We start from the raw sequence: 27,739 nt of genomic DNA on the forward strand, positions 1-27,739 counted from the left end.
CTTGCCCTCATCAGGCTTTGCCTTGCATGGAGGGGCCCCCTATCGAAATGCACGTGGACCCAGCAGCCACGCTGAAGGCATGCCGCACCGCGGCTAATGTGCCTTTGCACTGGCCGCAGAAAGTCTACGACGACCTCCTTCGGGACGAAGCCCTGGGAGTCATTGAACGTGTGCCATACGGTGAGCCAGTGACATGGTGCCATCGTATGGTAGTCACAAGGAAGCACGACGGCTCCCCCCGCAGGACCGTGGACCTTTCACCTCTTAACAAGTTCTGCCAACGTGAAACCTTCGCCACTGAATCCCCATTCCACCTTGCACGTCGCATCCCGGGGGACACCTGGAAAACCGTCACGGATGCCTGGAACGGCTACCATAGTGTGCCCCTGCGTGTGTCGGACCGTCGTCTGACCACCTTTGTGACGCCCTTTGGCCGCTGGCGCTACATCAGGGCGCCGCAAGGTTACCTGTCATCTGGGGACGGCTACAACCGTCGTTTTGACGCCATCCTCTCGGACTTCGAGCGCAAGGAACGTTGTGTGGATGACACTATCCACTATGACACTGACCTGGAGCATCACTGGTGGAGGACCATCGACTTCCTGACACGTGTCGGCCGGTCGGGCATTGTGTTGAACCCAGATAAGTTTCAATTTGCAGAGAGGTGCGTAGACTTTGCTGGGTTCAGGGTGTCAGAAGCCACCATAGAGCCGCTACCGAAGTACTTGGACGCCATCCGGGACTTCCCCACCCCGGACTCCACGACGGATATTAGAAGCTGGTTTGGCCTAGTCAACCAGGTGGCGAACTACGCCCAGTTGCGCGACACTATGGCACTATTCAAGCCGTTCCTCAGCCCACGCTGCAAATTCTCATGGTCCCCTGAATTGGAGGAAGCCTTCCAAACATCCAAACAGGCAATAATTGGGGCCATCCGTGAGGGCGTGGAGATCTACGACATGCGGAGGCGCACCTGCCTCCGCCCTGACTGGTCCAGGCGTGGCATTGGCTACTTCCTGCTCCAACAACATTGTAGCTGCACTTCGGGCATACCTGACTGTTGCCCAGGAGGATGGAGGATCACCCTCGCCGGTTCGCGGTTCCTATCCTCGGTGGAGCAACGCTATGCGGCCATCGAAGGAGAGACTCTGGCCGTGGCCTGGGGCCTGGAGCAGACGTGATACTTCACGCAAGGATGTGACAACCTCGTCGTGGTCACCGACCACAAGCCCCTTGTGAAGATCTTCGGCGACCGCACACTAGATGAGATAACAAACTCACGCCTGTTCAGACTCAAGCAGCGTACCCTCCCATGGCGCTTTGACATTGTGTACCTACCTGGCAAGAGCAACCATGCTGCTGATGCGACTTCGAGGCATCCTTCCCTCTCGGGCTCCGCGAACGGCCTCTCATTGGGATCGCCTAGCGTACCTGACACTGAAGAATCCGCACTTATGGCTTCCATCCGCGACGATGCCCATGAACTAGGAGCCATCTCATGGTCCCTTCTCACACGAGAGACGGCAGCTGATGCGTGCCTCGGCCACCTCCTGTCCCTGATCGAGCATGAGGGTAGGGTTGATGTTAATGACCCTGCCCTAGCGAGTCTGTCACCAGTCTGTGGGTCAATCTACGCGCAGGATGGCGTCCTCCTATATCACGACCGTGTCGTGGTTCCACCGTCCCTCCGTGAGGGAGTCCTTCGGCACCTCCATGCCGCCCACCAAGGAGCTTCTGCGATGGAGCAGCACGCCTGTGCCATAGTCTTCTGGCCCGGGATTTCGAGGGACATCCGAGCCACCAGGTATGGATGTTCAGACTGTAACCGCAATGCTCCGTCACAGGCATCCACGCCCCCCTTACCATCCTCACCGCCATCCACCCCGTTTGAGGCGGTGTTTGCTGACTTCTTTGATTATGGAGGCCGCCACTACCTGGTTGTCAGTGATCGACTCTCGGGCTGGGTGGAGGTCCTCTGCTCCACAGCAGGCACTGATCTGGGAGGCTCGGCTGGCTTGGTTCGCCACCTACGCACGTTCTTTGCCACCTTTGGCGTGCCGGAGGAACTTTCGAGCGATGGTGGTCCAGAGTTCAAAGCTAGCCATACAGAGGACTTCCTCTGATTATGGCACGTCAGACATTGTGTGTCCTCGGTTGGTTTTCCACAGTCGAATGGGAGGGCGGAAGTTGCGGTGAAGACTGCTAAGCGTCTTCTGGTGTCCAACACTGGCCCAACTGGCGGTCTTGATCAAGATCGTTTTTTGCGTGCCATGTTGCAGTTGCGCAACACACCTGATCCCGACTGCAACCTCTCACCGGCGCAGATTATATTTGGTCGTCCCCTTCGAGACTCTTTTTCTTTCGTCAACAGGCTAGAAAAGTTCTCGAACCCTCATATCCGACCGCTCTGGCGCCAGGCATGGGCCGCGAAGGAGGACGCCCTTCGGACCCGGATGTCCCGCACCACTGAGTCTTTGAGGGCTCACTTGCGGCCGCTCCGCCCATTGGTACTTGGTGAGACAGTATTCCTCCAGAATCAGCAGGGCCCGAGTCCACACAAGTGGGATCGGTCAGGGGTCGTGGTGGAGTCACTGGGTCACGATCAGTATTGGGTTAGGGTTGACGGGTCGGGGCGCCTGACTTTGCGCAACCGGCGATTCCTTCACAGCTACACTCCAGCCACCCCCTACGCCCGACAGCAGCCAGCTGCCCCGTTGACGCCGCCCGCGACCTTGGACCGCCAGCCCCTGCCTTTCCACCCTGGGCTAGTGATGCCCCGGGGTGTCGTTCCTCAGGCAGCAGACGGACCCCGTGACGCGGCTTTGGACACCTCCCCGCCGGAGCCCCCTGGTGAGGCATCCTCTGGTCTCGGGGCCCGGGATGTCCCCGTTCCTACGGGCGTCGACCCAGATGCGTCGCTTCCGGCGTCGCAGTCGCCCCATCTTGGACAGCGCGAGGAGGCCACCCAGACGCTAAGAGCCTGAGACGGGCTGTTGGATACAGGACTGAGTCCGTTAACCTATTCCCGCTCATAGCTTTCCGGACTGGGGGGGATGCAGAGTTTACCTCCGGCCACTAGGGGATAGTGTTGTGTTGCAGACCGCTGACCGGCTGAGTTGGCGGTCTACCTTGTTGTGTTCGCTAGCATTGCAGACGTTCCCGTTGCATAGCATGTTGAGCTGCTGGCATGATTCATGTGAGTCTTTCCTGATCAATACAATTGTTATTGTAAGATACTTGAGATGCTTATGTGTGTATGCATTTATGTGCATGTAGGAATTACTGTTGTTATTACGTTTGTAGCTTACATTGTTATTGTGTGTGATTGCTGCAGGACTTCTTCATCATTGTCATTAAATCAAAACTCTGACATCGAGGAGTGTATTTCTTCAGCCGGAGTTTTTAGAAATGATCGTTTTCTGTGACAAAAACTGCGTTTTCGTGTAGATGAGAGGCCAAACCGCGTGGAAATATCTGCGTTTTCCCTTCGTGTAAACGGGGCTAAGAGGAGCGCCTGTATTTCCGAATCTGTCCAGAAAGAAAGGACCTCGTTTGCAAAAAAGAAGCTCTATAAAGTGTCGGTTCACCCGAAAAACATTTGCTCGTTAATTCACCGATTCGATATAGGCCCTCAGCGTCGTCTTGAGATTGGTCAGATTGTTCTACGTGACAGCTTCTTATGGAAAAAGACGGAAAAATAACTCTTCTGGGACATTTCAGGGAAAGACTGCATGTGTGAAAGGTGAACCTGCCACAAGCTGAGCCTAATTCCTGAATGTAGAATATAAAAATACACACGTATTTTTATTACATCAGAGGTGGAGATGCCAGACTGTTGTAATGTAAACCGTATGGTGCCTCTGATTCATATGATGACCAGATTCAGTGTAGGGCCCTCAGAGACACAAAGGGCAAGCAGCCAGAGTGTTGTGACCATCTCCCTGAGGAGTCTACAGGAGGCCCACGTGACTCACTCACCTGCTTTTTGGACCACATGAATCTTGTTGTACATATTACGATACCAGTCCCTTCCTCTCTGAAAAACACAAGACAACACAAAACTGATGAGAGGGACAAGGGAATCACTTGGAGGAAGATGCAGCCTGGCCCCTGGGGGCCCACAGTTATCTGTGTGGCTCAAACAGCCACAAGTCAACAATACTCTGGACCTTTTGTAGATCACGTTTGCAATGCATTGAGTAGCTCCATCCAGTTCATCTAGTACTCACCGTTCTGGTGGAGGTCTGATCCAAGGGGCTGCAGCTTCTCTGGTCGCTGCTGATGTGATCTAGTGGAACAGACGGTTGACGTTAATTGACCGGTAAGATTTTTTTGTACAATAAGCATTGAAATTCTTACTATATATACTTAATAAATTAAATAATTAAATTGATTAATACAAAAGTCTTTATTGAATAAAAGAGTCCTACTAGCAAATCAACCATAATAATAATTCATCAGCTGCAGTGAGATCCCAGACTCACGTTCCCCTCACGACATGTGTGTGTGTTGTGGGTTACACACACAACACACACGCACCAACATAGACGGCAGCTCTCCAGACCAGTTTACTTTAATTTAATCCTGCTGTCTGCTTTAGTGACACACCATTCTGACAGATTAAAAGGCTTGAAAAGCAGCGCCTCAACCTGGGGGTTTATATTATCCTCCCCATCGAAATGCAGACCAGGTACAGACGTCAGGTATATGCAGACATGGGGACCCGAGTCACATGACTTGACTCGAGTCAGACTCGAGTCGCAAATTTGAGGACTTGAGACTTGCTTGACTAAGTTAAAAGACTCGACTTGACTTTGACTTGGTCTTCATGACTTGAGACTTGACTTAGACTTGAGACGGATGACTCGAAATGATTTTTTTAAAGTTAGATTAAAGGTTGGATATGTGATTTGCGATACGCCAGCAGATTTTGAAAATACACAACTCAAATGGACCTACCCCCTCTCCTTCAACGCTGACTCTGACTCCACCCATTCCAAGTACATGGACGCGCAATCACACACGAGCGCGAACACAGATGCGCGAGAGTGAGCCAGGCAGGCTAGCTAGGTTGGAGTTTACGGTTGTATTCTAGTGCTAGGTCCAAATGTGGATTAGCTAGCTCCAGTAGCTACCGCAGGATAACAAACAGAAGCTTGTTCTGGGTCACAAGCTTTGAGTACATGCACGCGCACGAAGGGGACACTCGCGGGGAGCGGGGGAGGGGGTGTGCAGTACGACCATTTGATTGACGCACTTACTGTCCAATGCCACTCGGTGGTTCTGAAAATCATTGGCTGGAGTTTTTCGAGCCCTGCCCGTTCCACAGATGATTAACTTGTTTAATTTTCATGTCAGTAGTCTACTTCTAACTCATTGGCTGTAAGTGGGTTATGATAAGGATTTCAAGTAATTTTCAAGAAAAATTACACCGTCAGAGCCAGAGCGTCAGACTGGGCTGTTCTCAGCATACCGCAAAAAAATGAAGAGGGTTCAAGTTCCAGTCCCCAAATTCAGTTGAACCACTACCTGGACATTTGTGATGGACAGAGCTGCCTTCAGTTTTGGGCCATGAACAGGCGCACCCTCCCCTCTTTGTTCAAGGTGGAGGTAAGAGTTATGGCAGTCCCTGCATCAAGTGCACCCGTTGAACATGTGTTCAGCCATGGTGGGGTGATAATGTGACCCCATCATTCAGAACTCAGTGACAAAGTACTGTCAAATATTTTTTTTTGCAAATGCAATGCATTGTAAGTCGATGTACGTTGCGAGGAGGCAGCAAGATTGCTACCAGCTTTCAGGCTTGTGTATTACTATTTCCCCTTCCTACAGTATGAGTATGTGATATTACTTTTGAAATATTCTTTTTTTTCATGTCTGATGCAATGTGTTGCAAATAATATTCTACAACATGTAGGGAGATTGAGTGATTGACTTGAACTGTTCTCGTATACAGCCACCTAGAGGTTCTATTTGATTCTGTTCATAGGTTGGAGGATCATAAAAACATTTTCAAACTATTTACATAATGGTTTTGGAATGTTTTGAATAGTTTGAGTTATTTTTATTGTTAAGACATTGTCATTGTTAATGTTGAAATAAAACTCAACTTATGAACCACTCTCTTTACCGATTTTTAAATGTGGAAACTGGGTTAATTAATCAGATTTTTGCATGACTTGACTTGTGACTTGCTTGACCTGAGCAATGACTTGAATTGTGACTTGCTTGATTCTCACCACAGTGACTTGGGACTTGCTTGAGACTTGCACATGAGTGACTTACCCCCACCTCTGGGTATATGTGCCCATATATATATATGGGGCATATATATATGGGCCATTTATATATATATATATATATATATATATATATATATATATATATATATATATATATAAACTTAGCACAAAAAGTAAGGAAATTTGTTTTTGGTAGATTATTTCTCTGTGGTAACAATGCTTTTTGCAATAAATCTAATACCGTTGGAAAGCCTGTTTAGTTCCCTTACAAATGGTGCCCCATTTGTAAGGAACATGCATTTGTGGAATGAGCAGCAGCGCTGAGTATATGGGTTGCGCCCATGAAAAATTTGCCAAATCTTTTCTGCCATTGCCAAACTGTTTAATTTGCTGTTGCTATTGACACTTGTTTTGAGCTTCTGGTACCCCCAGATGCTGCCAATCCGCACCTGATTGGCAGCACCTGTGAACATGGGCCCTACTACTGTAAGTACAGCTACAATCAGTAAGTGTCTGGTCAAAGAATCGGAATCCCGCGTTTGACTGATCTGGATAGGGCCCTTTGCGATAGGGCAACTTCAAGCTGGTGTTCCGCAAAACCAAGTTACGGCACTATTTGGAGTGAGCCCTAGTACCCTCTCCAAACCGAAGGCCAAGTTCCATATAACGGGGGATGTCAAACACAGGCCGTGAAGTAGGCGTCCTAAGAAGATGACACTCAAAGAGGACCATTTCATCACCCTTTCAGCACTTAGGTGCCGTAGGCTGTCTTCTACAGATTTGCAGTCAAGGTTTGTAGGACGATATGGCTGACGGCTCTCTGCCCAGACCATCCGGAACCGACTACACGCAGCCAATCTCCACTCTCATAGGGCTGCCAGGAGTCCTGCCATGACTGCCCTTCACCGTCAGGCTCGTTTGCGCTGGTGTCGGCAACATGTGCACTGGAACCTGAATATGTGGAGGAACGTTATGTTCAGTGATGAGTCCAGACCAGCATAAGGAGGAGGTGCCAGGCTGTTGTGGCTGTGTATGGTTCTTCTACACGCTACTGAGGCTCCTGTTTTTGAAATGAATAATTTGTTAAATTGCCAATATGTCTTGTTTCGCAGTTTGGCATTAGCAGAGAAGATTTGGCAAAGTTTTCATGGGTGCAACCCACATACTCAGCTCTGCTGCTCATCCCACAAGTGCATGTTCCTTACAAATGGGGCACCATTTCAAAGGGAACTATAGAGGCTTTCCAACAGTATAAGATTTATTGCCATAAAGCATTGTTACCACAGAGAAATACCAAACCAAACACAAATTTTCTTACTTTTTGTGTTAAGTTTATATATATATGGGGCATATATATATATGTATATATGACCTACTGGCAGGCCGTGTGCTTAGCGTGTTTCAGTGAAGTGATGTTGGAAAGGATTTGCTGAACACGCTGGGTGGGCACACTGAAGCGTTTTGACAGCATTGCTGAGCCCAGGACTGGACCTAGTCCTGGGCCCAGTGGGGAGTCAGAGCCTATGGACGTCTAACAGACAGATGTCACTCTGGCCTGTGTTCCTCCGTTTTCCTCCCACTGGGCGTCCTTGTAGTCGTGGATTGATTCCCGTCCACATGAATCCAGCATGTTGCAGTCGGTCCAATGAGGCGAGTTATGACGCTGTGGGCCTACCTCAGTCAAGGCTTCATTTGCGCGCGCGCGCGTGTGTGTGTGTGTGTGTGTGTGTGTGTGTGTGTGTGTGTGTGTGTGTGTGTGTGTGTGTGTGTGTGCAGTGAGCAACCCACCTGCACTCCGACTGTGCCTGAGCTCCAAGCCAAATGCCGAGGTGGAGGAGGGAGGGCTGGAGGGCGTAGTGGGAGGAGGGAAGGAGGGGGAGACGGGGAGACCTCGATGTTGACCTCCAGGAGAAGAGGTGAAGGGTCGGAGAGGTGGAGGGGGGGACAACGGAGGGAGAGAGGACTGGCTGGCATTCCCCTTTAAAGAGGAAGCGTAAGTGGAGAGAGCGGGACAGAGATAGACAGAGGGAGAGCGAGAGACAGAGAGACAGACAGAGAGAGACAGACAGGGAGAAAGAGAGAGAGAGAGAGAGTGACAGACAGAGAGAGACAGAGACAAAGAGAGGATTGTGCGAATTAGTAAATATATGAGAGATATATATTTTGTTTTGTGATAATATTGATTTGAACATAACCTGTTACACTGAAAGTACAAATAACAACTGTATGTGGTTTTCCCCTGTCCTTTGCAAACCAAATATATTAAATGTCCCTTATACAAATCAATCAAACAATAGGCTTTGATATAAAACTGAATACAATAAGTGTGTGTGTTCTTGTGTTGTACGTGAGTCCTTTGCAGATCCTTTATGCTAAAGCAAGCTACAGTGAATTCAGATACAGGCCATTAGTGTGGGGATATGGACCAAGAATCTTCAAGAAGGCTTACAGGTCGGCTCTTCAAACGCAGTACCTTTATACCGCCAGTCCAACAATGGATATCCTAATTAAAGCATTGATAATAATGTTCAATCTAGCCGTTGCCCTGTCTCTGAGATATACTCGTGTTCTCCAGATGATGGGCCGTGTTTGCTCACCTGTGCGGCCGGCCTCCTGCTCAAGTTAGGCTGAACTTTACGGAACCCTTTGGCCGCCAGCAAGGAGGGGGCGGGGCCTGGGGCCCACAAGGACTCCGGACGCCAGACACCTGAAACAAAGAGCTCACATGCTTACACTGCCGTAAACAAAGAGCTCACATGCTTACACTGCCGTACACAAAGAGCTCACATGCTTACACCACCCGTAAACAGAGAGGTCACATGCTTACAGACTGCATGTACTGGATGTTTTGTTATCTAGTTAATTGTTATCTATTTTTTATTTTCCAATTTTCTTACATTTAATTTTAAGCATTGTATTAGAAGGCGTTCATTAGATGAATACTGGACAAATACATTCACATGGACAAAGCCGCTACAATTATTCAATCATTTTAGGAGGCATTAACCTACATTGGCTCTTAAACTGGGACACAAAAGTACAATGAGCTAAATATCTAAATACCTGGGTCCATGATGCTTTTGTTGCTCCTTAGATGATCCTGTGAAAAAAAAAAATACTAATGAAAATAAAAACAAACAGTTAACAGGTCTCCTCTGGGTTCGACTGTGAGGCGACACACAGACCCTAACCCTAACCGTTTCAGAGGGCCAACGCTAACCCTAACCCTTACCCTAAACCTTACCCTAACCGGTTCAGAGGGCAGATAGTGACACTAGACACTTGGTTCAGAGCGCAGATGGTGACACTAGACACTTGGTTCAGAGGGCAGATGTTGACACTAGACACTTGGTTCAGAGGGCTGATGGTGACACTAGACACTTGGTTCAGAGGGCAGATAGTGACACTAGACACTTGGTTCAGAGGGCAGATGGTCACACTATAGACACTTAGTTCAGAGGGCAGATGGTGACACTAGACACTTGGTTCAGAGGGCAGATGGTGACACTAGACACTTGGTTCAGAGGGCAGATGGTGACACTAAACCAACCAACCATTGTTCCGTTTTGATGGTAATTAATGAAATAATGTGAACCAAATATTTTATTGCCTCCTGTCTGAGCAGTCCAGCTGTGTTCACCTCCTGGCCTGATATCCTTCTCCCCCCCCCCCCCCCCCCCCCCCCACACTCTGAGGGCGATGAGGAGGGGGGTGTCTGTACCATAGATATAGATATTAACTAGATGCCTCGTCCGCGCTGCTGGCCAATGGAGTCGAACGTCACCACTGTAAGAGTCAGAGATGTAGTTATGACACTGCATACTTTTGATAGAATAATGAAAAATAGAATAATGTTCTAAAATAGGTACAATATCATAACCACGTTAATAACGTTTGTAATAAAACAAACCGTTTGTAAATCGGTGGAAAATTGAGCAAGTTATGGTTATTTAAAAAGTACATGTACCACTACCAACACAATGTTATGGGTGAGCAGCTTACTGTGGTAAGATGGCCGCCAATGGTGACGTTCTAGGCGCCACCATGAGGCATCTAGTTAATATATATATCTATGGTCTGTACTGTACCAGAGCCCGTCTACGAAGAGCCTGGGCACTCCCTATACGCCCCATTGTACCGATCTTGGTTGCAGTTCCATTAGACATCCACTGGGGGTGATCGCGGGCGAGTCCAGATTGAATGGGAGTCTATGGGGCTAGACGGCTAATTATGCCTCTTACACCTGCTTGTCGTTGAAATATCGCAAATTTTATTGTAGATTCCGCAAGTTCAATATAGATTATAGTTCAAAAGTCAAATGAATGAGTACTTATGTCCTTTCGATTTCTTACAGTTTGGGCCGTTGTTGGCCATACACGCTAGCATTCTAATGAATGCTGATTGGTCAGGGACGGACTTGCGACTGATTACGACCAGAGACCCCTCTTGAAGGCATCTGAAGCTGAAGCACGATCAGAAACATTCCGTCGAAGTAAATTTTTTGCGTACTGTATTTATATTTTCCTGCAGGCCCTTTTATTTTTTATATAAGTTATGTATGGTGAAAGTACATGGGCATAGTGGAATTTCTTCCATTTCTTGTGTTCAATGTCAATGTACATGGTATGTACGGTATGACCACCTTAAAGGCCCACTATGCAACTTTTTTAGCCAAAATTACATTAATTATGCTGGTTGAGAGTTATTCTGATGGTTCTGCAACCATTTCTGGGTCGTTTGGTGGGTGTATCATTGCCCCAAGTCACCTCTCCAAGGAAAAAGTGCAGATGCAACTTGCTCTGTTCGGGCCGACACAATCCGGATGTGACGCAGCGGAAGTATCCAATCGCGCCTCGAATCGTCAGATTGTATTTTCGAAAATGCTTTACGGCACAGACACACACCCAAACATGGCACCGGCTAGATCAGGGGTCGGCAACCTATGGCACGCGTGCCACGGTTGGCACGCCGCAGAATAAACACTGGCATGGCACCTCAGTGTTATTACGATACTCACTTTATCTGTCCCGTTTAAAAAAAAAAAGAAAAAAAACCCGGCTTTTGTCTGCCGGCACTAGGACCCGGAGGACACCACTGGATTAGATGTTGGAGTGTGGCCATTGGTCAGGTTGCAGCGGGAGAATTTCAGATCAAATTGTCTGAAATTCCAGCGCACTGTCCGCTGTCTTCGTGCTGACATAAATTAATGACAGAGCGTGATATTGTGAACAATGGCCACACCCGCTGCAGCTAAAACTAGGCCATTCCAGTGCTGCTGGACACAAGAGTTTGGTTTTGTATTTGTGAAGGACCGTGCTGTGTGCATTTTATGCTGTGAGAATGTTGTGTGCAGAACGTCAAGTGTTAAGCGTCATTTTGAGACGAAGCACGAGAAGACCTTCAAAGACCAAGCAGACTAATTAGAGTCAATCAAACGTGCTGTGTCCAGATATGAAAAACAAGCTTGCTCCTTCAAGGTTTTTACCACTGTTAAAGGGGACTTATTATACCACCAGGTGTGAGTGTGATTAGCCTTACAAGCCGTTTCGAAAATCGGCCTAATATGACATCACTAGTGGGTGTGTCCACCTAGATCTGTGCTGGATAGATGAGCAATGTTTACTTCAGTCCACTGGGTAGGCTGGTAGATAGATCTATCCAGCACAGATCTAGGTGGACACACCCACTAGTGATGTCATATTAGGCAAATTTTCGAAACGGCTTGTAAGGCTAATCACACTCACACCTGGTGGTATAATAAGTCCCCTTTAAAGATCACGGGACAGAAGCAAGTTATCGCATTGCGCATTGCATTGCAAAGCATGGGAAGCCGTTTACAGATGGCGAATTTATTAAGGAGGTTAACAACGGAGCACTCTGACGCATGTTTTCAACTCAAAGTAGGCCTAACTAACTACAAGCCACAGATCACAGAGCTCAGTCAAGCAAAGCAGGGCCAGGGGTATTTTGTGTCATAATTTATCTTTGCGTTATTGTTGATAAAAGCCAGGGATCACACTGACTGTCTGGTAGGCATCTGATAATTTGATGTTGCCTCAGACTACACTAGTTTTAGTTTAAATGTGTAGCTGTTTTTCAGTCTTTGAAATATTGATGTGGCTATTTTGTTAAGAATACAGATACTGTTATTGTTGAGAATAAAATTCCAGGTATATTGGAAAAAAAAAAAGAAATTGTGACATAATTCAACTTTGCGTTATTGTTGATAATGGCACACCAGATGAGAAGAAAATGTCAAACTGGCACTCCATGTCACAAAGGTTGCCGACCCCTGGGCTAGATATAAACAGCCAGTTGCGAGGCAATTGTTGCATTCATCATGGATCAATCGACTGATAAGGGACCCAAGAGGCGACTGTCGGTGGAACAAAAGAAGAATGTACCAGAAAAGAGATCAGACACGAGTGAAAGGGGAACTATGCAACTTTTTTGGCTTGATTTACCTTAATATAACAGGCTAACAGTCATTGCGATGGTTCTATGATACATTTTTGTTCGATTGTTCGTTGTTTCGACTCCCCCTTGCGCATCTTGGCGGAGGAAAGATAAGATAGATAAGATAGATAAGATAAGTTCTTTATTCATCCCTTTTTAGGGGGAAATTCTTTCTCTGCTTTTGACCCATCCGGGTAGCCGGTGAACACATACACACACAGCGGTCCACACACGTGGGGTACACAAATACAGGTGCACACACAGGTACACACATGCAGTTACACACATGGGGGCACACCGGCACTACCGGAGCAGTGGGCTGCCGCGGTGCAGCGCCCGGGGAGCAGGTGGGGGTTTCAGGTGCCTTGCTCAAGGGCACCTCATCCGTGGAGGTTCAGGATTCGAACTGGCCACCCTCCGGTTACCAGTCCAACTCCTTCACCAGTATGCCACGGATGCCCCAAAGGAATATGTTTCTGCCGGCCACCCGCCGCCCACTCTCACGGGAGTCTCGGGTCTCGCGAAGTAACGAATTGCTTTACGGCACAGACCCCCAAACACGGAACCGGCTCGATATAAACAGTACACAAGTAACTAAGGGATTGTTACATTCATCATAGATCAGCCGACTAAAAAGAGACAGAGAAACCCAATGTCGGAGGAACAGAAGAAGAGAAAAGGGAGACTGACCGACAGAGAGGCCAGACACGAGTAAACGTTGGGCAAGCTTTTCAGGAATAGCGTGAACTGAAAGAAAAAGAAGACTGCAAATCAGACGCCGACTTGGCCGTGTTTCTTTTGAAATTGAAAGTACCCTTGGGTGAACTTTGTCTTCGTGGTATTCTTGATGTTGATAGTCTCTGTAAAAATGTGTTTGCTCAACCATTTTGTTGTGAGCCCTGTAAAAATTGTTTTCTCAACCGTTTTGTTGTGAGCCCTGTATGTTTCTAGCTTGCTTGGTTGCAACCATATAAACACCTTTGTTTCCATGGGTGTTTTGCTGTTCGTCTGTCTCGTCCCGCAGATACAGACTGAATCCCCGAATCCAGGTTCTTGTTTATTTAGATTATTATGTATGCCAACACTCTTACGCTTATTGTTCTGTTCAACCTAAGATAAAACAATTATAATCTAGGATATAAATTCTCCCCGTCAACTATAAAAAAGGATGGATTTATGTTTCTTGCAATACAAATACAACTTTTTAAAAATGTATAACCTTGCCTACACTTTATGAACATCTACTTCGGACATGGCTCCACGTATTCGCCGGCTTCTTGGAAAACAAATGCACATGGCTCGCGTAGAAGTGCATGGGGAAGGGTCGTCAACGAGTTGTTACGACAGTGTTGTAAAATATCTACTACGAAGCTGTAGGGGGCGCTGTGTAGAGAAATGTGCATGCTAAAACCAAGAAAACAGCGAAGAAATGCCCGAAGTTGCATAGTGGGCCTTTAAATAATACAGTCAATGTCCCGCTCAATATCATTTCATCTGTCATTGTCTATTTTTCGAAAATAAAGATAGTTTAAAAAAGAAATGCCTCGTAAATGTGCAATGATAAACTGCTCTAACAGTGGAAACGGATTGTCCGTCTTTTCGTTTCCCAAGGACAGAAAAGGGTAACGTTCTTGCTTGCTCCTGTATGGGTGCCATGCCGTAATTCCGACGCCTCATTGTTCCGACGTCTCAATGGTCCGAAATATTTCCCATTACATCGACATGCCACTATGCCGACGGTTCAATGTTCCGAAAACGGAACCCATTGGTCCGAAGGTCCGTTTGTCTGACTTTTCAAAAAGGAGGCGCATTAGGCCGACGGTTCAATATCCCGAATAGGCCAAGGCGCAATTCCACATGTGTGATTATGAAACCAAAAATAAAAGACGATGTAGGCTAAGTTCCAGCTGTGCACTTCCCCAAGCCAGACTGTTGCTGTGGGCTTGAACGGTCACAAGAGGTGAATTTATGAAACGCACGTTATACAAGGACTAATGCTTTCCTGTAAAGAAGTCAAACGGTGAGTGAAAAACAAATAAAAATGTTATCTTAGCTGTGTGTGGGCCTATATGTGTTGTTTCCTGTGTTTACAGTGGGCTTTTAGCCTAAATAATTTCGCTGGTATTGATTTAGTCAAACTTATACCTCATACCGTGTACCTAGTCGTGTCTGTCTGTGTGTGTGTGTGTGTGTGTGTGTGTGTGTGTGTGTGTGTGTGTGTGTGTGTGTGTGTGTGTGTGTGTGTGTGTGTGTGTGTGTGTGTGTGTATTCGTGCCCGTGTTGAGAATTAGACCTACGCTCTCTGTCCATGGGGCTGAAACACCGTGTCGAAATGAAGTGAAGCGTTGTCACTTTGCTCTCCAATATTCATCGTGAACGTGATATGTAGGCCTATGTTGTATTTTGGAGAGAGAGAGAGAGAGCGAGAGCGCGAGCGAGGTATAAAACTCTTTATATGTAGTAGGCCTATTCGGCATATTGAACCGTCGGCCTAATGCGCCTCCTTTTCGAAAAGTCGGACAACCATCTACACCACTGGTCATTGATTGCTATGCATTCACTGATCTTTACAGATGGGTTTGTTTTAAGCCATTGAATATAATTGCTCTGCCCTGCAACACATTATAAGCTACGCATGTTTGTTAAATGAGAAATATGGTCTGGGTCACATTGAAACAGTAACAGTTGTATAACAGTAATTATACAAACATTATACCAACATTGCAACAGGCAAGTTTATTCAAACATCACAATAACAAGAACACAATAAGAACAGTAACTAATAGTAAATAATAAAAAATATATATAAATGATTCAACAACACTGAACATACAGAACTGAGGCAGGGAAAAAGGACAGAGGAAGAAGACTTGTCCGTTGTCACAGCATCAATGTCCAACTGTAGAGAAAGAAAGAAAGGAAGAGGCATGAGGAGGAGTACAACAGAACACTGCTCTCTAGGAAATTGTTTACTGATGTAAACTTAGTTGATGCAGTCTTAAAATTATGATTCTAATCCAGGTTTCTATTTCAGGAGAAAGAAATGGCTCATAATCGTTACTAAAAAAAAAGCTTTATCATCGGCATTAGTGAGGATTAAAAAAAAACACTCTGTAAGTTACATGCATATGCAAAACATTCGCGCATTTCTTTTTTTTTACATTACCTCACTAAAACTCTGTAACTAGTAAGCAAGAAAAAGCCTTACCTCCAACCGCTGGTATTATCGTTGCAGGAAATGCGGAAGTGCTTCAGAAACTGCCGTAAAGCAGTACCTCTGACAGTATGACAATGTGTGACGTCATCGTATTTTTTCAACACCTTTTTAGAACAGATACGTGACCTTAAAGGCCCACTATGCAACTTTTTTAGCCAGAATTACATTAATTATGCAGGTTGAGAGTTATTCTGATGGTTCTGCAACCATTTTTTGGGTCGTTTGGTGGGTGTGTCATTGCCCCATATCGCCTCTCCAAAGAAAAAGCGCATATGCAACTTGCTCTGTTCGGACCGACACATCCGGATGTGACGCAGCGGAAGTATCCAATCGCGCCTTGAAAATGTAGTCAGATTGTAGTTTCGAAAATGCTTTACGGCACAGACACACTCCCAAACATGGCACCGGCTAGATATAAACAGCCAGTTGCGAGGCAATTGTTGCATTCATCATGGATCAATCGACTGATAAGGGAGCCAAGAGGTGACTGTCGGTGGAACAAAAGAAGAATAAAAAGAAGTTGGACCAGAAAGAGACCAGACACGAGTGAAAGGGGAACTATGCAACTTTTTTGGCTTGATTTACCTAACAGGCTAAGAGTCATTGCGATGATTCTATTATACATTTTTGTTCGATTGTTCATTGTTTCGACTCCCCCTTGCGCATCTTGGCGGAGAAAGGGAATAGGTTTCTGCCGGCGACCCGCCGCCTACTCTCGCGGGAGTCTCGGGTCTCGCGAAGTAACGAATTGCTTTACGGCACAGACCCCCAAACACGGAACCGTTCGATATAAACATATAAACACAAGTAATTAAGGGATAGTTACATTCACCATAGTTCAGCCGACTAAAAAGAGACAGAGAAACCCAATGTCGGAGGAACAGAAGAAGAGAAAAGGGAGACTGACCGACAGAGAGGCCAGACACGAGTAAACGTTGGGCAAGCTTTTCAGGAATAGCGTGAACTGAAAGAAAAAGACTGCAAATGAGACGCCGACTTGGCCGTGTTGCTTTTGAAATTGAAAGTACCCTTTGGTGAACTTTGTCTTCGTGGTATTCTTGATGTTGATAGTCTCTGTACAAATGTGTTTGCTCAACCATTTTGTTGTGAGCCCTGTAAAAATGTGTTTTCTCAACCGTTTTGTTGTGAGCCCGAATGTTTCCTTTCCTTTGTTACCACGGGTGTTTTGCTGTTCGTCTGTCTCGTCCCCAAGATACAGGCTGAATCCCCGAATCCAGGTTCTTGTTTATTTAGATTATTATGTTGGCCAACACTCTGACACTGATTTTTCTGTTCAACCTAAATTAAAACAATTATAATCTAGGATATAAATTCTCCCATTCCACTATAAAAAAGGATGGATTTATGTTTATTGCAATACAAATACACAGTTTTAAAAATGTATAACCTTGCCTACACTTCATGATCATCTACTTCGGACATGGCTCCACGCATTCGCCGGTTGAAAACAAATGCACATGACTAGCGTAGAGGTGCATGGGGAAGGGTCGTCAACGAGTTGTTACGACACTGTTGTAAAATATCTACTACGAAGCTGTAGGGGGCGCTGTGTAGAGAAAAGTGCGTTCCAAACCAAGAAAACAGCGAAGAAATGCCCGATCTTGCATAGTGGGCCTTTAAAAAAATGCAATATTCAGCTGAGTTTATTATTTTAGCCCCACCTTTTGAACGCAACTTTCAAATTACTTGACAAAAAATTACATCGTGAGAAAAGTGGATTCTGAGGATAAAACCCCATAGGCTCCCATTCATTCTGGACTCGCCTACGAGCGCCCCGCATGGACAGAGATTATTACTGCAACCATTCCAGAAAACCGGAACTAACCAGCGAGTGCCCATTCTCCTCATATTAGACATTCTCTGACTGTACCTGAGAGGGTATCCCTCCCTCCCAAGAGAGCTTGGAGGGCTCTCTCATTAGGAGCCCCCCTCTCCAGGGTGACCATGGGGAACATGGGTAATGACTTATGGAGCCAGTTTCCTTGCCATAATTCAAACCTGAAAAAAAAGTTTCAAAGGCTTGTAAGTCTTTTGAAAACTCAACACCTTGTAAAAAAGGTTTTGCATCACTGAAAAAATAGATTATAGCCTGAAAAAAAAATTCAAACATCTGCAAACATGATTTTGTGTTCCATTTTATCTTCTTCATGATTTTCACAAACACATTTTCAAAGTTTGAAAAATTTCACCAGCGCATTTGCAGAGTTTCAAATCTGGCACTGTTCTAACAGTGTATTTCATTGTTTCCCGATTTTGATTCTCTAAACCTATTGGTTGCTCTCTGCTGACGTACATTCCAATCACATTTCACATGTGCCGTTAACCGGGCTGTGCTTGATTGACAGTGCTCTGCCGATGACAAGAATAGCAAGCGACCTGGGCCCCGTTCCCGATATCGATGGATCTTCGCTCGTAAGATCATTCTCTCGATGGATCTTTCGAACCATCGATCATTTCTTTGGAGCGTTTCCCGAAATTCCTCTTAACGTGTACGCGCATTCGCTGCACTCACGACGATCATAGGATTGTACCTGTCCACTGACATGGTGCTGAAACGGGCTATGACGCAGGGGGAGACGCAGGAATGTTGGAGGAAAATGGGGTTAAAAAGGGTTAAAATATCTCCCCATCAAGGCCAACCGCAGAGTAGCCTACGAAAAGAATAGATTGCAATAATATGAATGCTCAAGATATTAAAACACAATTGATTAAGCCTAGGCCGACATATATATCAGTCCTAATCCTGAGCGCACGATCGGGAGGTGGAAGTTGCGCTTTAGATGCCTTCACAAGTCCAGCGGAGGGCTCCAGTTTTCGCCGGCCAAGTCATGCGCTGTGATATGTGTGACAGCTATGTTGCACAACATTGCAGCTAAGGCTGGGGTAGCTTTGGTTGAACCGGAGGACATTGAGGACGATGACGACGAGGAAGATCGGTGTGAGGACGGCGTCCCTCATGACTACGCGGCTGGTTTTCATGCACGTCGAAGAGTGATTGAGACTTTTTTTTAACCCCCTCAACCCTCCCACATGTCACTAAACATTCCCGTCAACGTGACCAATCCCCACCATATCCCAGCCTTTTGCCTGCTCCTTTGCATTTTATTTTTATTTTTTATAATTAATATTTTTTATTTTATTTTTTTTATTTTTATTTGTACATTATTTTAGGCTACGTTTTATGAGTAGCCTATGTCAGTCATCACAAATCCCCCCCACTTTCTCTCACACATTTTAAGTGCCCTGCCTGCTCATTTCCTGGACTGTCTCTCTCAAACTAAGAACATAATGGCCCACATTAGGCTCAGACGCCCGTGATACACCATTACCAATGTGTTATAATAAAACTAGGACTGTCAGTTAAACGCGTTATTAAGGGCGTTAACGCAAACCAATTTTAACGACGTTAATTTTGTTATCAAGCGATTAACGCAAATTCATATTTGAAAAAAAAAAAATAATAATAATTTGCCTCAAAACAAAGAAGCAGTAGCCCGACTGCTATGTTCAAGGCAGTATGTTTGTATGTTCATCGTTTAATTGCACTATAGGCTTTTTTTTGTATCTTCCTGCTTTGATCAGTATATGCCAATGTTGTTATCAATAAAAAAACATTTGCACAAGGCAAGCCGATGCACTTCTCCATGTCGATAAGAGCATTACAATTATTAATGGGAAAAAGAAATCAAGGGATATTTAGCATAGAAAAAAGATTTGCGATTAATCTGAGTTAACTATGACATTAATGCGATTAATCACGATTAAAAAATGTAATCGCTTGACAGCCCTAAATAAAACGCATCCAATACTAGGAATGTCCGCTGGTTACGCCACTGAGGCAATAGTAGGCTAACGAGGCTCTTAGCGTCCTACGAGTACCCTGGAGCACTCGTTAGCTACGAGCGTTTTCAAGACGTTTGTTACCAAAGATGCTTTCGGGAAACGGTGTGAAAACTGTACGATGCTCGTACGACCCACTCTGCGATCTATGGCGTCACATTAGTGCCATAATTCACTAATGTGATAAAAGATGCATTCGGGCGTATTACATTATTCCACACGCGTAGATATTAACTGCGAGCGCGCAAATGATCTCTGCGCGCGCAAAACAGCCTCTCGCGCGCGCAAATTACCTCAGCGCGCGCAAAACCTCTCGCGAAAGATGTTTTTACGCTCTCGCTCGAATTTAATTTTGGCACTATGGGGGAGGGAACCAAGGCAGGGCGGGCTTTCCTATGATTGGCTGTTTCTGAAGCGCGATATTTGATTGACAGCCCTCCTCAGCTCTCCTCTCATTCAATTCTGAATTGTACAGTTAATGGCTGAAACGATAGTTACTTATTGTAACTCTAGATTCTATGAGTATAGGGGCAGCCTTTTAAGGCTATCGATATTGGGTTATCCCTAGGCGTGAGCCGTAGCACTGAAAATTTGTAATCCCCGACCACCAACACCAGTGGGCCTCAATAACGACCGCGTGCGGCGTGCCTCAACGACGTCCGCATTTCGCAGATATAGCCGGGCGCCGGCGCACATTCTGCTCCCAATAAACAGCTTTTCTTCAGCTATTTAAAGGACAATGAGGCCGACACTTCAAAGGCTGCGCCTATACTCATAGAATCTGGAGTTACAATACGTTCAGCCATTTACTGTACAATTCAGAATTGAATGTGAGGAGGGCTGTCAATCAAATATCGCGCTTCAGAAACGGCCAATCACGTTTGGCCGTTTCACGTATCGCCCTGCCTTGGTTCCCTCCCCCATAGTGCCAAAATTAAATTCGAGCGAGAGCGTAAAAACATCTTTCGCGAGAGGTTTTGCGCGCGCTGAGGTAATTTGCGCACGAGAGAGGCTGTTTTGCGCGCGCTGAGGTAATTTGCGCGCGCGAGAGGCTGTTTTGCGCGCGCAGAGATCATTTGCGTGCTCGCAGTTAATATCTACGCGTGTGGAATAATGTAATACGCCCGAATGCATCTTTTATCACATTAGTGAATTATGGCACTAATGTGACGCCATAGCGATCCACTTAGGCTAAAGATGCTTTCCGGAAACGGGGCCCTGCGCGGTTGATTTTTTTTTCCCATTTTCTGGAACCATCTCACGGAACCCGTAAAGGGACATAGGATAAAAAAATAATAATAACGTTTCTCGTGAGCACGAGAAATTATCTGGTGCGCGTGTGTGTACTTTAAATGTGAATGAGTAGTTGCTGCCCCCACCCTTTGGAATACACTCCCCTCCCACATCAAAGTCTCTCCAACCCTCTCTTCTTTCAAATCTCAAAACATACCTTTTTACAATAGCCTTCCCCACCTAACTCCCACCTTATTCTTTATGTTTATTCTCTGTTTTTCTTTTATTCCTTGTCTGTCTTACATAGTTTTGATAGGGCAATATGTAAAGCGTCTTAGAGTACCATATTAAGCGCTATATAAATTTCATTTATTATTATTATTATTAGTATTATTATTATTATTATTATTATTATTATTATTATTATTATTATTATTATATAAATCTAGATTTTACGTCCCTTTACGGGTTCCGTAGGTTCCGTACCCAGATGGTTCCAGAAAAGGGAAAACACAACCGCGCAGGTCGCTTGTTATTCTTGTCATCGGCAGAGCACTGTCAATCACGCACAGCCCTGTTAACGGCACATGTTATTGTAATGTACGTCAGCAGAGAGCAACCAATAGGTTGAGAGCCAAATGGTCCCGCCCCAACTAACGTTTTTTTTTCAAATCTCTGAAAAGTCATTGCTGAAAAGAAGAAGAAATACATTGCAATGGTGTACATTTATACCTGTTACGTATTTTAGGAACACAAGCTGTATTTCCCTCACTTAACCAATAGGGGGTAGGACCAAATATATAAGCCGTAAATACTACACATAGCCACAAGGGAAAGCCGGACATTACTGAAGGCTGCAATAGATACTTTAGTCACAGAGGGCAGCATCACAGACCAGGCGAGGAAAACCGAGGATTACGTCACACCGGTTCCTCTCCAAGTCTTCCGGTCCTCTCTGAGTCCATAAAGAAGACCACCTGGCCACGAAAACATTAGAGCTCTCTCGGCAGCGATTAGACATACGTGGGTTTGTGGCTAGGATCAGCTAGGAGAACACTCTCGCACGTGCTTAGAACACATCTTCAATCTCTCTTTACTTCAGAGCATCAGTTTACCATACCGAAAATACTTTATACAAATAAAGTCTCGTTAAAGCTATTCCTTTGGATTCGACCCCTCTTTCAAAGAAGAACATTGCATACCTTTACAAATTTTTAAAAATAAATATTCAACCTTTCAAAACTTATTTCTCATTGTATGAACACCTGTTTGCAGAATCCCATTTACAAGGTTTCAAAATCGGGAAACAATGAAATACACTGTTACAACAGTGCCTGATTTGAAACTCTGCAAATGCGCTGGGGAAATTTTTTAAACTTTGAAAATGCGTTTGTGAAAATGATGAAGAAGATAAAATGGAACACAAAATCATCTCTTTTTTTAGTGTTGCAAAACCTTTTTTTACAAGGTGTTGAGTTTTCAGACTTACAAGCCTTTGAAACTTTTTTTTTCAGGTTTGAATTATGGCAGGAAACTGGCTCCATAATGACTGAGTGGGAGTCTGGTGGGAGAGAGACCCATGATGGTCACCTCCCACAGTCCTAGACACACACATAGGAACACAGATACATACAGGGCCGCACAATGTTTAATATGCAAAGTATTGTGTACTGACTTAATGCAAATCGAATGCAAATTATAAGTCGAACAGACTACAGAAAACACAAATGATGTGTCCAAAGTTCAGAAGACTCAGGGGAGGCAGGTTGTGAGTGACAGACGAAAACCAGGGTGCAAATGGGTGGCTAGCAACACCCAGGGGGCTCGACGTGCTCACCAGGAGATCAATCAACAATAAAACGGTAAATTAGACTCAGAATGTTTAAAATTGCATGCCTTGTTCTGTTTCTGATTATTTCATATAAAATGTATATCATACATTTAACCACCATTGTGGACCATAAAATTGTTCCAAGAGTAAATTGGTTTGCCTGCAAAATTGCCAATTGCTATTCGTTCAGAACATAGCAGAGTAGCATATATATATGAAGGAGAGGGTGTTTGTTGGAGGCCACAGTTCAATAGATTTAGACCATCACAACATCTATTGATGACATAGGGTGAGACACAAAACAAATTCTACATTTTCAAAAGCACTTTATGTTTCAGTTTGCTGCAGCGGTCTGAAGCAGGTTGTTCTGGCTGGGGGGTCGGAGAATAAATACTTCTTGTGTTTTAAAAGGTTGTTAAAGAATCTGAAGTTCGCAACGGAGCTATTAGCAACATTGTGACGCAACACCTGACCCCTTTAAGCTTGAACCTCCACCCCAACTTGACCCTGGAGGTACACCCGCCGGAGCTACACCCACCGGAGCTACACCTTCCGGAGCCACACCCGCTACACCCGCCAGAGCTAAATCCACCAGAGCACCCGCCGGAGCTACACCCGCTACAGCCGCCAGAGCCACACCCACCAGAGCCACACCCACCGGAGCCACACCCGTTGGAGCCACACCCGCCAGAGCTACACCCACTACACCCGCCGGAGCTTCACCCGCTGGCGCTACACCAGCTGGAACTACACCCGCTGGAGCTGCACCCCCCGGAGCCACACCTGCCGGAGCTACACCCACTGGAGTTACTAAAAAAGTTCATATTGTGCCATCTGGCATTATTAACAGATTCAAATGTTCAGGGCAGAGACATGACCTGAAGTCTGGTCCCACTATCTCTGTCCGTTTCACTTTGTTTCTTAAACTTCATAACAGTCTCCAGAATTAAGTATGAATATCCAAATCAAGGATTTGGAGAACCTTTTTATGATCAAAATAATAAACCTTTTTTCCTTATCAGAACATGCTTTCCTTGATATATATGATGTGATGTATATACATATATATCAAATGTATGATAATGTAATGAATGTTGGGGCCCCGTGATGATTCAAAAACCTTATCTTGAATTTAGAGATTCATAGCCTACTATAGTATAGCCAATTAAATTGAATGAAGCACGACATTTACATGTTTCAGATCTGTCTCCATATACAGTCTCACTATGATAAGTGAATGTGATTTGCTCATCACAATAGATGATGACCCCTCAAATATTTTATTCTTAAAAAAATATCTTAACCTCACTGTTTACGTTCACACCATCTATCACATCCCAGCATCCCAACATCACAATATCCCATCAGGGTGTGAGCTGTGCAGAGTTCAACTGTTCACAGTTAATAAATAAGGCTACACTGTCCTCTGAACTCAACCCTATAGAGAGGAGAGTGGACTCTGAACTCAACCGTAGGAGAGAGAGGTCTCTGAACTCAGCCCTAGGAGAGAGGAGAGAGGACTCTGAACTCAACCCTAGGATACCACAGAGGACTCTGAACTCAAGCCTAGGAGAGGAGGAAAGACTCTGAACTCAACCCTAGGAGAGGAGAGAAGGCTCTGAACTCAACCCTAGGAGAGGAGAGAAGGCTCTGAACTCAACCCTAGAGAGAGGAGTCTGAACTCAACCCTAGGAGAGAGGAGTCTGAACTCAACCCTAGGAGAGGAGAGAAGACTCTGAACTCAACCCTAGGAGAGGAGAGAGGACTCTGAACTCAACCCTAGGAGAGGAGAGAGGACTCTGAACTCAACCCTAGGATAGCACAGAGGACTTTGAACTCAACCCTAGGAGAGGAGAGAAGACTCTGAACTCAACCCTAGGAGAGGAGAGAAGACTCTGAACTCAACCCTAGACAGAGGAGAGAGGAGTCTGAACTCAACCATAGGAGAGATGAGACTCTGCATGCATGCCTCCAGAAGGTAGTAATTTGGAAGATATGTTGTGATAAATCAGTACTAAATTACATCGAGCAAAGTAGATCAATGCAAACACATATAATGATTGAAATGGGAGGAACAACTCAGGCCGACCTAAGGTTAACTAAGGACTGAGGTTTATTTTTACACATTTTACCAAGTTAAACCTTCATCAAAAATAAAAAAAGATAGATGTTTACGGAAATAAAGAAAAGTAAACATTTAAGTTAAATAAACGAATGGATCTGAATTAAAGAATGAGGGTGAGAATGTTTGGTGCTGCAAATTTTTCAGCCACTGCACTGCTGCACGTGACCAGTACACTGCTCAACAGCAGCACAATGAGCGACAACATCCTCATGTCCCCGTGATGTCGCCCAAGGATCAGATTTAACTATCAACTACCGCAAAAACATAAAAACCATAGACGTTCACCACACAAATCAATCCATTTTATAACACTGCCAGTTGTCACTCGCACCGCACTGCCTTGCGGTTCACCTGTGACACAAAAGCGTTGACACAGCCGGCTCGAATAGACTTCTCTCTCTCTCTCTCTCTCTCTCTCTCTCTCTCTCTCTCTCTCTCTCTCTCTCTCTCTCTCTCTCTCTCTCTCTCTCTCTCTCTCTCTCTCTCTCTCTCTCTCTCTCTCTCTCTCTCTCTCTCTCAATATATATATATATATACACTTTATATTACCTGTTTCAGTGTACGTGCTTTAAGGATGAGGAGAACAGGACACGCGTCACCCCCTTAAACCATTAGGCCATCTTCGAGAAGAACTGAGCAGGTGCGGATAATTCTGCAATAGCAAACAAATGTGGAGGAGTGTCCGCCGCATTTAGGAGGAAGAACCTACCGCACACGATCACTGCCTCCTTTGGATCTCCCTCCTCATAACACGCTCTTTTCCATTCGATTCCACATACTATATCTAACTATGAATGTCAACTCTTTGCCTCGGCTCGCTGCTCACGGTTCGTGCGTGTGGGTCGCCACTGGGTCTAGCGCGTTAGAATAGCGCGGTGTAGTGTTGCTGCTCCTCTCCCACCCTATCTCTCCCTCCCCCGGGCTCGATATGGCTCCGAGGCGCTAACTATGTCCCCCATCCTGGGTTTGAGCGTGGCGGGGGGGGGGGGGGTGTGGGGGGGGGATTTAAACAAATAATAATCGTAGTTCGTAATAAAACATGTGAACATTGTGAACTCCGGTGGAAGGCCGATATCCCGCCATTCTGTCCCCCCTCAGCTCACAGCATCAACACCTGAAATACACAAAAATGTGCTACACACACACACACGCACGCACGCACGCACGCACGCACGCACGCACGCACGCACACACACACACACACACACACACACACACACACACACACACACACACACACACACACACACACACACACACACACACACACACACACACACATTCTAGCTCGTCACCTAACGATCGTCGTTCGGCTATCACACAAACCTGTCACAAGAAGATGCTTCTTTCATGGGTTAAAGTTTAAGTCGTATCGTCGCATCCTCGTTGCGCGTGTCTCCTACGTATCCCGGGGTTACTAAGATTACCGTCTCCTCCACTGGAAGCTGGAAGAGGGTGTTGCCAAACATGGGTCCAGCGTTGACTTTGAGGGCTATTGCCTGCAGAGGTAGAGACGACAGGCTTCCCAATTCCCATCCAACACGCACCAAAGAACACTGGCTATTTGTGCTGCAGAGAGCCATTCTAATCCTTTGGCATCCTATTTTAACACTGGACCAATCAAAGGCCGCGTAGTGGGGTTTATTTTTAACGTAATCCCGCAGATATAGAGGCGGCAGCTCAAGTCTAAATCCCACCGTTGTAGTGGTGGTAGGCGGTATCAATCTGAAGTCAACCCAGACAGGGTGGTCCGTCCCGGCCGCGGAGAGACGGACGGAGGCCTCGTGTCCTGCAATGCAAGCATACTGTTGTCCCAATTCACATTTAAGAATATGGTTAAAATTACAAAGAAAGAAGTGCAACAATAATAATAATAAAAAAACATAGCATTAGAGTAGACTATATCTGATTTTTTTACCTTTGGTCTTTCTTATATAAGCAACAGTGATGCCTTGTGGCAAAGGTTTTGTGCTAATTAGTTTTTTGGAAAGTCAAATTTGGGATTATGACGCTTTTGTATCCCTATAGGCGATGGCAGCATCCTGGGATGCATGTTTCGGAGACTGCTATAGGTAAGTTATATGAATGGTAAAATGCTAACGTTGATTTTGAGAGAGCATGAAGTAAAGAAATATAAAATCATATTAGATTGCGGTGATACAATAAAATAATGTCGTTTAAATCATCAGATATCGGTCTAATTTAAAACGTAAATGTTCTATAACGCAATGTAAGGCCAATCATTTTCCTCTGATAAGTTCTTATGGAGTAGGGAAAGGTTTGCATTTTTTGTTGTTTCTGCTGTTGTTTTGGATAATCCTAAAATAATATAATATAATAATAATGTTGAATTCAATTGTATTGAAGATTGTCCTGTATATGTTAAACCTTTTTGCGTGTCAACATTATGGTTTTGAACTTTAGGTTTAGGTCTAGGCCTACTTTGGATCGACTTTTGGTGTGACGTTTGGTGTCGTCAGATATATTAGACACATTTTCATTCCTAGCAGGGTATGTGATTCTTTTAGAGTCTAGTTTTCCTTTTAGAAGGGAATAGACACTGCAAAAACTGAAGAAAATAGTCAAAGGTGCCGGTGCCATGGGGAACGAGTAAGATTGAAGCTGCAGATTGGTGCTTTATCCACCAGGTGGGGTGATGCGTTTTGTTATGGGGTTCAGAAAGAGAGACGGCGGATCAATGAATTTATTGTCTTAAGGGCAACTTTTGTTTCCTTTAACTAACAAGAACGTGTGTGTGTGTGTGTGTGTGTGTG

At 45.3% G+C, this 27,739-nt stretch overlaps 1 protein-coding gene across 4 annotated transcripts in view; it reads right to left on the reverse strand.

Moving 5' to 3' along the window:
- Positions 1 to 26,692, reverse strand: part of LOC115552399 (uncharacterized) — a 100,332-nt gene extending 73,640 nt beyond the window's left edge. For all 4 annotated transcript variants that reach the window (XM_030368464.1, XM_030368463.1, XM_030368461.1 and 1 more), the window contains exons 1-6: positions 26,292 to 26,692; positions 9,306 to 9,342; positions 8,840 to 8,949; positions 8,031 to 8,220; positions 4,230 to 4,288; positions 3,979 to 4,036 (exon numbers count right to left, since the gene is read on the reverse strand). In XM_030368464.1, the coding sequence (XP_030224324.1) occupies positions 3,979 to 4,036; positions 4,230 to 4,288; positions 8,031 to 8,220; positions 8,840 to 8,949; positions 9,306 to 9,315 (427 nt within the window). In that variant the 5' untranslated portion in view covers positions 9,316 to 9,342; positions 26,292 to 26,692. The remainder of the gene's footprint in view (positions 1 to 3,978; positions 4,037 to 4,229; positions 4,289 to 8,030; positions 8,221 to 8,839; positions 8,950 to 9,305; positions 9,343 to 26,291) is intronic.
- Positions 26,693 to 27,739: the final 1,047 nt, after the last annotated feature.

This window comes from Gadus morhua, chromosome 10 (assembly GCF_902167405.1).
Source record: "Gadus morhua chromosome 10, gadMor3.0, whole genome shotgun sequence".
Classification (NCBI taxonomy): Eukaryota; Metazoa; Chordata; class Actinopteri; order Gadiformes; family Gadidae; genus Gadus; species Gadus morhua.